This window comes from Sorex araneus, chromosome X, assembly GCF_027595985.1.
Source record: "Sorex araneus isolate mSorAra2 chromosome X, mSorAra2.pri, whole genome shotgun sequence".
NCBI classification, from domain to species: Eukaryota; Metazoa; Chordata; class Mammalia; order Eulipotyphla; family Soricidae; genus Sorex; species Sorex araneus.
Window position 1 is genome coordinate 256,109,324 of NC_073313.1, and position 11,704 is coordinate 256,121,027.

The following is an 11,704-nucleotide window of genomic DNA, read 5'->3' on the forward strand; positions in this document are numbered from 1 at the left end:
CTGTGTTGCATATCTTCTGCTCTCTCTCTCTCTCTCTCTCTCTCTTTTTTTTTTTTGCTTTTCAAGTCACATCCAGCAATGCACAGAGGTCACTCCTGGCTCATGCACTCAGGAATCACCCCTGGCAGTGCTTAGGGGACCATATGGGATGCTGGGATTTGAACCAGGGTCGGCCTCGTGCAAGGCAAACGCCCTACCCACTGTGCTATCGCTCCAGCCCCTCTTCTGCTCTCTCTTGAACTTCACACTTTGTCACCTTAAAGAAACTCTCTCTTGCATCTTAAGAACTCAAGACTGAAGGAAGAAATGGAAGAGATAGGGATAGCAGATATAAATGTATATGTATATACATATATGGCTTTTTTTTAGTATAAGAATTTTTTTGAATTTTTTTAAAATTAGTGAATCACCGTGAGGATAGTTACAGATTTACACACTTTCCATATATGGCTTTTTAATCCCCCGAAAGCTGAATATATATTCTTCTCCAATGCACTTGGAACATTTTCCAAGATGGATCAGATGCTAGGCCACAATACATACCTCAATAAAATCAAGATAGAAATTGTATCAACTATCTTTCCAAACCACGATGCACTGAAGATAGAAATTAATCATACACAGAAACGGAGAATTATATCAACTACCTGGAAATTAAACAGCTCATTGCTGAACAACCAGTGGGTTAGAGAGGAAATCAAAGAAGAAACCAAAAGATTCCTGGAAACAAATGAGAATGAGGACACAAGATGCCAGAACTTGAAGGCCACAGCTAAAGCAGTGTTAAGAGAACGTGTATAGCTCTGCAAGCGTTCATCAGGAAGGAAGAAAGGGCTCACATAAATAACTTGACTTCACAGCTTAAGATCTTAGAAAATGACCAACAAAAAGGTTGTTGGTCCAAGCCTGGTAGAAGGAAAGAAATAATAAAACTTAGAGCAGAAATCAATGAGCTGGAATCCCCCAAAATAATCCCAAAGATCAATGAAACCATGAGCTGGTTCTTTGGGGGGGGGGTGGGGGAATAAGCTTGATAACCTGAGTTGATCTCATCTGACGTTGTCACTGCATCTATAATCCTCTTGTTCTCGTTCCTTTGAGTCACTGACTTTCTGTTTGATTAGTCTCCCCCAGCCTCCCGCTGTCAGTCTCGGCCTCGGAGTAGGGGGTTCATTTCGGCGTTCGTGATTTTGTTTTATCCTATTAATGTAACCCCTTGTTAAATCCAAAGTGCCACTATCAGGTCAGAGTTCCTCTCTGCATTCTTTCTTTGGGGAAGGGGAGTGTTAGGGCCGCACCACCAGTGCTCAAGGGCTGTTGCTAGCTGTGTACTCAGGTGGGGGCCCTCGTGATGCTCAAGGGACCGTTATGCGGTACTGAGGATGGGAACGGGGTTGCCTAGATACAGAAATGCCACCACTTACGTCCTGTATACTCTCTGGCCCATTCTGTGTGATTTAAAAATAATTAGTAATGAATGTCACTGTATCACTGTATCACTGTCATCCCGTTGCTCATCGATTTGCTCGAGCGGGCACCAGTAGTGTCTCCATTGTGAGACTTGTTACTGTGTTTGGCATATCAAATACGCCACGGGTAGCTTGCCAGGCTCTGCCATTAGGGAAGGATACTCTCAGTAGCTTGCCGGGCTCTCCGAGAGGGACAGAGGAATCGAACCCAGGTCAACTGCGTGCAAGGCAAATGCCCTACCTGCTGTGCTATCGCTCCAGTCCAACCCACTTACTAAGTTTGCTAATTTAGATAATGGGGTTATGAACATGACTCAAAAAGCTGTAACACAGGTGTGTCCCAAGTTCAATCCCCAGTATTGCACTATCTCCCTAGCATCACTCTTCCCCAAGATTTAAATTAATCAATTAATTGATTGTTAATTAATTAGTAATTAATTTTAAATTGACCACGATTCCTTGTCTTCTATATATACATCCTCTTTTCTTTTTTTTTTGCTGAAAATCATTCAACAGAGACATAATTTGTAAAGAAACCTATCTCATATTTTCTTCACGTATTTCACAAATAGCATAATAATCATATATGCTGCATTTCATTACATTGTAAGTGAGAGAAATGGGTTTAAATATTGCTTCCATCAGAACAAGGGAAGCCCAAAGCCACTGAACTCAGCCTGGACGCTAAGAGCAGAATGTTGTGTTCCGAGTATGTCTCTGGTCTGGGGCTGGAACTCAGCAGTAGAGCACATGCCTTTCATGTGTGAAGCCCCGGGTTAGATCCCTGGCAATACGCATGCAGACAGCATGGAAAGAATTACAGTTTCTTTTCTCTCTTTTTTGCTTTTTGGGTCACACCCGGTGATGCACAGGGGTTACTCCTGGCTCATGCACTCAGGAATTACTCCTGGCGGTGCTCAGAGAACCATATTGGATGCTGGGAATCGAACCCGGGTCGGCTTGTGCAAGGCAAACGCCCTACCCACTGTGCTATCACGCCAGTTCCCAAGAATTACAGTTTCTTAAAGAACCCCAGAGCCCCAGGAGGGCAGGGATTTTTCCTTCCTGACTTTACACTAAATCCCCACAAAATAGGATTTGTGTTTGTAGGTTTTGTTTCATGGGCCACATCCAGCAGTGCTTGGGGTTACTCCTGGCTCTGGACTCAGGAATTACTCTTGGCAGTGCTCAGGGGACCACATGGGATGCTGGGGATCAAATCCACACTGGCCACATGCAAGGCAGACGCCCTACCCACTGTGCTATCATTCCAACCTCTATGAAGTAGGAGTTTAGATGTTGGTCAGTAAGTGGCTTAGTCTTGAGTTAGATCTGTCTGATTATATTTCTTACTTTCCACGGTGCTCCCCCCGTCCCCCACCCCCCGCCACCTCTCTCTTGCTTGGGATCAAATCCAGAGCCTCACATATGCAAGGTAACTGCTCTACCCTTAGGCATATCCCCAACTCTTAATGATAATGTTTAAGTTTTAGACATCTAATTGGTAGACATGAAAAAAAATAAAGTTAACTAATATTAAATTCGGGAGCTAAAGCGATAGCACAGTGGGTGGAGCGTTTGCCGTATATGCAGCCAACCCAGGTTTGATTCCTCCATTCCTCTCGGAGAGCCCGGCAAGATACCAAGAGTATCCTGCCCACACAGCAAAGCACAGGTAGCAAAGCATGGCAAGCTCCCTGTGGCGTTTTCGATATGCCAAAAACAGTGACAACAAGTCTCACAATGGAGACGTTACTGGTGCCCGCTTGAGCAAATCGATGAACAACGGTACAACGGTACGACAGTGCTACAATATTAAATTCAGGTTATCCGGGTGAGAATATGTGCTATTTGGGAAGTTGCATGTTTGGATAAAAATGGTAGATGCAGCTGTGATTTAAATGAGGATATTTCATTTCATATGTCCTAGTACATGCTGCTTCTAAGTTTTTAAATACTACATTGGAAATGACAAATGGTCAGAAAAATTCCATGACTAGGAAAATGAGCTTCTGTGTACCTTTCTCCCAGACTCCCCAGTCACTGAGGTGTCACTGCATTTTGCTTTCTTTCTAATGGGATTGTAAATATACTCTCTACTGTTATCGCTGAACTCTGGGCCGAGGGCAGACCTCACGGCCATTTAATAAAGGTTCTTGTTCTGTGTTTAAATATCGGCAGTTCAAAGTAAGGCCCAAGGTTGCCCGCACGGTGTGGCCCTGAGGTGCTGTGGGTTATCCAGTCCACATCTGGCGTGCCTGGGGGCCTCCAAGGCTTTACCTGGTGATACTTACGGGGCCATGCAGTGCCAGGACCAAGTCATGGTCTAGTGCACCCCTGTGCTATGTTTCTGACCCCTTTTTAGAGCAAATATTCTCTTCCATCAAGTGAGTTCAAATCAGTTCAAATGGTATGTTGACACTGATAACATACCATTAACGAGAGGGATTTAGTCTAGCATCAACATTCACTAATTTCCACTGTAAATGTTCCGATTCACTAAAGCCGTTCTCTCGGAGGAGGTATTCTCCTCCCCCCACTAAGGAAACCCTTGATTGCATTTCAGTTTTGCATCTTGTGAACCTACTTTACACTGGAGTAGTTCTTCAGCTTTGTGTGTGTGTGTGTGTGTGTGTGTGTGTGTGTGTGTGTGTGTGTTGTTGGCGTGAGTGCCAGTTGTTTTGTAGTATAGTCTGTATTCTTAGGTGTGGATGTTTCACTGGGTTCTATACTCCAGTGATGTTTATTTGTCCAGAATTGCACGGAAATGGCTTTGAACCTTTCCTGGGAAGTTGTTGTATGATATTGTATGTGCGTGGTATGGTATCCACCCTACCAGGAAGCTCTGATGTCAGCTTGTCTCATTATTGGTCGTGTCAACTTTGATTCCTGGAGGAAGGGCACTGCAGTGATTTTCTTCTCTAAAGGTAGCAGATTTTCCTTTTCACTAGTAACAAGTAACCTGGGGCAGTGTAGCTCGGAAACAGTGTAGTTATCCTGTTTTTCGCCTAAATCTATTTGACAGCTTTCATCCATGGGTAATCCTTGCCCGAATCAATACTTAAAGCAGTCATGGCCGCAGACTAGCTTTGTCATTTGCTCGCAGTTGCAGTGTTCCTGCTGTCTTCATTCGCTTTCCATAAAGTGGTGCAGTTAGATCTTTTCTCCTGCAGTTAGATGATGCAGACGCCTACCAGCCAATCAGCCGTGTGACAGAGGGCCAGGAAAGGGCCCGAGTCCCCCTTCTCACTTCTGTCTTGGGACAACTGAAGTGACTGACTCATTTATGTCACTCTTAAGGTGCCAATGGGAAAACACACACAGTACAGTGAAGAAATGGTTTCTTTGTGGTGTGACCACGTGACGGGCCTAAGGCTCAGGCACAGAAACCCAAAATTGATATTGATGTTCCAAAGGCCTGGATCAAACGCCCACTGACCTGCAGAGAAGGAAGTGGAGTAGGCCTGAGCTTGCTCTAATGTAGAGGTAGAGTGACGTTCAGCGTTAGAATAGTTCTTTGATTTTCTCCGAGCCTTGGATTTTGCAACTCTAGGAAACTCTGATAGCTGGGCTGTCTTCCCTCGAGGACTAGTGCTGGTTTGAATGGCACATAGAAATTACACTCTGCACCCCACAGGGTTGGGGTTCACGTGCGCTGTGACGGAGCAGAAACTTCCAGGCCCCGTGTCAACAGCTGCCAGTGGATCTCCATTCCCCAGTACAGTGAACTATTCAACCCAACCACATCCATAAGAAGCCATCAGACAAATTTATATAGGGTGTAGAGGGATGTGGGGGGGGGAGGGGGGAGTGGAGGTAGGCATTATACAAAACAACTGGCTGAATTTTATAAAATAGCTTTGCTGTGAGGGCCTGAGGGAGAGAGGATCCAGAGCAGCGGGCACAGCTGAGGGTGGCGGGGACTGGGTGACAGCTGATAGCCTTGGAATGTGAATTCAGCGGGCAAGACCCCCACGCTGTGTGGGGCTCCAACCCTGGAGGGTAACAATGGGGTAATTAGCAACACGTGCTCAGATATTTTATGGTAATTATGGAAAAAAATTGCCATACCATATTTGGTGGAGTTCAGACAGAAGACAACAAATCATATGTGTGTGTGTGTGTGTGTGTGTGTGTGTGTGTGTGTACACCTCTCAGAGAGCCTTGCAAGCTACTGAGAGTATCTCACCTGCACGGCAGAGCCTGGCAAGCTACCCGTGGCATACTCAATATGTCAAAAACAGTAACGATAGGTCTCATTTCCCTGACCTTGAAAGAGCCTCCAATCGTTGGGAAAGACGAGTAAGGAGAGGCTGCTAAAATCTCAGGGCTGGGAGGAATAGAGAAGTTACTGGTGCCTGCTCAAGTAATTCGAAGAACAACGGGATGACAGTGATACAGTGATACAGTGACAGTTCAGATATTTAGGGACGGGCCTGAGAGATAGTACAGGACTTAGGGCACTGGGCTTGAAATATTGGGGGAGCAACACGATTGACTCGTTGGTTCTACAACTGACTCAGGCGGCTCTACAAAATTAAAAATAATGCTCTAAAGAGAGGGCCGTTGGGTGGATGGAAAAATGTACAAAATTGAGTTGGTGAGTGTAGGAAGGGCAGGACAAGTGCTGATTGTATCGTTTTTTCACAAAGGCTTGGATTCTTTTGCTCTGGTTTGGTTTGGGGACCATACCGAGCAGTGCTCAGGGAAATCTCCCAGTTCTGTGCTCAGGGGCGACACCTAGCAGTGCTTGGGGGACCCTTTGGTGTCAGAGATTGAACCCCAACCTCCCGTACACAAAGCATGTGCTCAGTCTGTTGAACTTGCTCTCTGGTCTCAAACTTGATTTTTTTTTTCTTTTAATAAAAACGATCAGAAAGGAAATGAACATTTGATTAGTTCAAAACCATCTGAGGACAGAAGTAGTTCATTATATTTGCAGTCGTTAAATTCCCTGGACCCAGAGACAGCTCAGTGTGCTGTAGGACATCTTGCGCGGGAAGGAAGCCTCAGTCCTGTCCCCAGGACCCCGCGTCCCCACCCCCTGCACTGCTGGATGCTGGATGTAGCCCCCTAACAAAGATAAAACATTTTTTAAAATTTTTTTGTGTTTTAGGTCACACCCGGCAATGCACAGGGGTCACTCCTGGCTCTGCACTCAGGAATTACCCCTGGTACTCAGGGGACCATTTGGGATGCTGGGAATCGAACCCAGGTCGGCCACATGCAAGGCAAACGTCCTACCCGCTGTGCTATCACTCCAGTCCCAAAAATGAGACAAATTTTACAGAGAGAGAGAGAGAGAGAGAGAGAGAGAGAGAGAAAGAAAGTGTGTGTGATGTGCAGCTAAATCCATTCTATGATGATGAAACCATTTTTATTCTCCTTATGAAGGAGTAAAAAAAAATCTCCGTGTGGTAAGAGGAAAGAGAGAGGGAGAGAAAGAGAGGGAGAAAGAGTGGGATAGAGGAGAGAGAGAGAAAGAGAGAGAGTTCTGATTTTCTCAGGCTCTGGGGACCCATCTCAGATTTGCCAGCTTTGTTTCATCACTTCTGTCTTCATCCCTAAGTCACATTTGAAAAATCTGCTTATGATGTAATTCAGTTAGTAATGGATGGATGCAAGACTGGTTTAAACCTTTATTCCCTAGGGGCCTGGGGCTAGCTCAGTGGCACCTTGCCTGCCTTATAAGCATGAGGCCAAGAGTTAGATCCCTGGTACCTATCCAAGTGCAATTCCGGCAGCACTGCCTTTTTTTTTGAAGAGGCTCTCCTTGCTCCACTTCATATTTCTTGCTCCTTTATCAAAGATTAAGTGATTGTATATTTGAGGGTCGTTGTCAGGATATTTGACTCTGTTCCATTGATCTGCAGGTCTGACTTTATTTCAGTACCATGCTGTTTCCATTACTACTGCTTTCTAGTACAGTTTGAAGTTGGGGAAGGTGATGCCTCCCATCCTCTTTCCCCCAAGGATTACTTGAACTGTTCATTGGGGTTTGTTGTTCCATGTGAGTTTCGGAGTATTTGATCAATTTCTTTGAAAAATGTCATGGATATTGTTGTAGGAACTGCAGAGAATCTGTATAATGCTTCGGGGAGAATAACATCTCAACTATGAGCACTGTTTGCACTACACTGTTGCCTGTTGTTCATCGATTTGCTCAAGAGGGCACCAGTAACGTCTCCATTATGAGGCTTGTTGTTACTGTTTTTGGCATATTGATCTATGCCAAAACCTGGGTAGCTTGCCAGGCTCTGCGTGTGGGCGGGATACTCTCGGTAGCTTGCCGGGCTCTCCGAGAGGGACAGAGGAATCGAACCCAGGTCGGCTGCGTGCCAGGCAAATGCCCTACCCGCAACTTCTTGAGGTTCTCTCTGGTTAAAAGTTTTGCATTTCCTGAATAATGGTGACATAGATATATGTGTGCATATAAGTCTGTATAATCTAATCTATGTGTGCATATAGATTAGGACCTGTATGTGTGCATATAAATCTGTATACATGTATTGGTCAGGGGCTGGAGCAATAGTACAGCGGGTAGGGCATTTGCCTTGCACGCGGCCAGCCCACGTTCGATTCCCAGCATCCCATATGGTCCCCTGAGCACCGCCAGGAGTAATTCCTAAGTGCAGAGCCAGGAGTAACCTCTGTGCATCGCCAGGTGTGGCCCCAAAGCAAAACAAAAATCAAAAAACAAAACAAACAAAACATATATTGATCAGCTCTGCATATGCGCGCACACCAGCTTCGTATATTTGCTAGGAACGTGTTATATGTGCTATATATGTGTGCATAACTCCCTCTTCCCTGCCCCCTACTCCACTCTGCTGTGATTTGTCTTTCTCTTTGATTTAACGTTTTGCTTGGTTTTCTCTTGTCACCTTCTGTTAATGACATGAATGGGAGAGTCGGATGTTTCTCAGGGGGACTCTGAGTCATCCAAAGGATTTCTCCACTTCTGTGAGTTCCGTTCTGTTACCCACAGCCCCTCTTGACCTCACGCGTGACGTCAGCCAGGTCTTCACCAATTTCCTGGCCCCAGAGAACCATTGACAATTCTTTGGGTTCATCTCTCGCGGTCAGTACCAGCATCAGACCAGCAGAGGGCGCAGCTGGTAACAGGGTGAACCCAGGAGAACTAGAGCCTCCGTTTCTTTATTTTCTTACGGTTTTCTGTATTTTCATGAGTTTTTATTTGAGGTAAGTAAGACAAAAGTTATTTGTGAGGCACACACTTAACTGTGTATCGAGGAAGACCAGAGATGCAGCTGAAGGGTAGAGCATAGGCTTCACATGTATGAGGTTTGGTCTCCAGCATCAAAAAAAATGAAGGTTTTTACAATTCAATTTTTTAAATGTCTCATTACAAGGCAAACCACAATGCATTTTCACTATAACTGGAAAATTTTCCCATTGTCATGTCCTTCCCTAGACGTAACAGTTAATCAGTCTTTCTAGATAACTTTCGATATACTAGAAGCTTATAAAGTAACTAGGAATAAAAACATTTTTAAAAAATAAATAGAGTCAGGCTGTGTTACTTTATAACTTACTTGCCTCCTCCCCCACAAACTAACCTTAATATGTACACACACGTTCATATACTCTCCCTTTCTGTTTTATTAATTATTTTTAAATCTATTTCCCTTTCTTCCTTATTTTCTTCCTTTCCTTATTAGTGTTTCTTCCTTATTATTTTACTATTTTCCTTATTATTTCATTTCCCTTTCTTCCTTATTATCTTATTATCTTATTGTTTATTTCCCTTTCTTCCTTGTTATTTTCATGTTTTTAAAACATTGCTCCCTAGGAGTGCAAGCTTATTGCGTGATTGTTCTATCGAGATTTCCAGCTGGTTGTTGTTATCATTCCAAACAGCGGGATTCTCGTGACTGAGATGATGTCTATTTACCTATTTTTAAGTTTAAACTCTAAACACACATGTATTTTTTTTAAGGAGGCAGGGTGGAGAGTGTCTGTCTTAGGAGTCCAGCTGTCATAATAGGGTGCTGTGGGCTGGCAGCCCCCCTGTACCAGAGGGAGATGGGGTGATGCTGCTGCCTCAGCGATGTCCCCTTACCCCCAGCTGCAGTCCACACAGTAGAGCGTTTGATGAAGCCGAGTCCAACCCGCCCCCACCCCACCCCCAGGCACTGACCGGCCAATGTCCTGGGGAAGGGACGACCTTTATTGAGGATGGGATGGGATGGAGTGGGATGGGATGGGATGGGATGGGATGGGATGGGATGGGATGGGATGGGATGGGATGGGATGGGATGGGATGGGATGGGATGGGATGGGATGGGGGGGTGGGACCACTTCTGGCAGCCAATGAGATGAGAGAGGGGGCGGAGCCGGCAGGCGTGCCGCACTCGGATTGGCGGAGCCTGGTGGTCTAAGGGCGCCTGGGTTTCTCACCTCTGTGTCCTTCTGTCCCTGCAGTTGGCCGTCCCATCCCTGTCCAGCAGACGGAGAATCCCAGCCAAGAGCAGATTGATGAGCTGCACCGGACCTATCTGGAAGAACTAGGGAAGTTATTTGAGGAGCACAAAGGGAAGTATGGTGTTCCTGAGCACGAAACTCTCACTTTTAAATAAAGACGCGTGAAGAAGAGAGACCAGAGGCTGAGCGAATAGTAGCCTACGGAGAGAAGAATCATTTTAAAGAAGCACATCTTTTTTTTTTCTTTTCCCCACCTTTGACTGTGGATGCAAATTCGCAACTGAAAAGTAGTGTGTCTGGTGATAGATGTTGTTGGTGGGAAATACAAGTAGAGTGGTTAACTGTCGGTTAAGGTTAGAGATAAACCTTTTCATCGCTTCTTCCTCAGTTAAGCAGTTAAAATCATTTTACAGGTTAAGAAGAGACTTAAGGATCAGAGAAATGGTACAGGGGTTAAGGTGTTTGTCTTGACAACTACGGGTTCAATACCCAGTACCACATATGGTTCTTTTCAGCAGTGCCAGGAGTGGTCCCTGAGCAACACCGGGTATGAGCCAAAATAGCACCTACCATAGAGGCAGGCTGGTTGGGGGTGGGGAGGGGAACCTGGGGACACTGGTGCTGGGAAATGTACACTGGTGGAGGGATGGGTGTTGGAACACTGTCTGACTGAAACCAGATCATGAATGGCTTCATAATACTCTATCCCACCGTGATTCAATAAAAAAGAAAAAATTAAAAATAAATCAAAAAGTTAAAAAATTAGTAAACAAATAAAATGATATACATGCTTTAAAAAGATGACAGCTTGGGGCCGGAGTGATAGCACAGCGGGTAGGGCGTTTGCCTTGCACGCGGCCGACCTGGGTTCCCCAGCATCCCATATGGTCCCCCAAGCACTGCCAGGAGTAATTCCTGAGTGCAAAGCCAGGAATAACCCCTGAGCATCGCTGGGTGTGACCCAAAAAGAAAAAAAAAATAAAAAGATGACAGCTTAAAAAATAATTTGAGGGAGGAGTAACTCCTGAGTGCAAAGCCCTGAGAATCACCGGGTGTGACCCCAAAAAAGCAAATAAATAAGTAAATAAACAAAAACAATTCGAAGGAAGGGGCGTTAGTGAGAGCACGTGACCAGCATGTGCGAGGCCCTGGGTTTGATCAGCAGCAGCTGAGGCCAGAGTGGCACCTAAAACAAACCAACCCGCGTCCTAGGTATCCCAGTCACGCAAGGTGCTGTTTCCTCCACGTGTGGCAGCTGCTGTTCAAGAGCCGGTGTGTAACACGACTGGCCTTCTGCCAGAGCAATGGCAGGGCAGGGACGGTATTGGCCTTGCACGCGGCCGACCTGGGTTCAATCCCCGGCATCCCATATGGTCCTCTGAGCACTGCCAGGAGTGATTCCTGAGCACAGAGACAGGAGTCAGCCCTGAACATCACTGGGAGTGGTCCCAAAATAATAATAATAATAATAATAATTGGCCTTATAGAGCTGGAGGGTTTTTTTTTTCACTTGAACAGATTAGGTGCTCCTGAATAATGTATATTTAGAGGCGCCAGATAATCTCCTCACTGGCCACCTGCTGGTGCCACCAGGAGGTCAATCTCTACCTGAGGGGCGAGTGCATCAGCAGCCTGATGGTGCCTTCCAGATACCCCGAAATTGCCACTGTGCCTTTGGCCGGAGCCCAACAACTCGGGGTCAAGTTAACCAAGAAATTAAATGCTCAAAAGTTAGGTATGTGGGAGCCACACCCACAAACTCCCTCCGGCTCAGCCACACAAGCTCATTT

The 11,704-nt window shown here is 45.6% G+C and overlaps 1 protein-coding gene across 1 annotated transcript in view; it reads left to right on the forward strand.

Annotated features, from left to right (window-relative positions):
- Positions 1–10,484, forward strand: part of MOGAT1 (monoacylglycerol O-acyltransferase 1) — a 33,302-nt gene extending 22,818 nt beyond the window's left edge. Inside the window, exon 6 of the mRNA XM_055123299.1 lies at positions 9,915–10,484. Within this exon, the coding sequence (XP_054979274.1) occupies positions 9,915–10,069 (155 nt within the window). The 3' untranslated portion in view covers positions 10,070–10,484. The remainder of the gene's footprint in view (positions 1–9,914) is intronic.
- Positions 10,485–11,704: the final 1,220 nt, after the last annotated feature.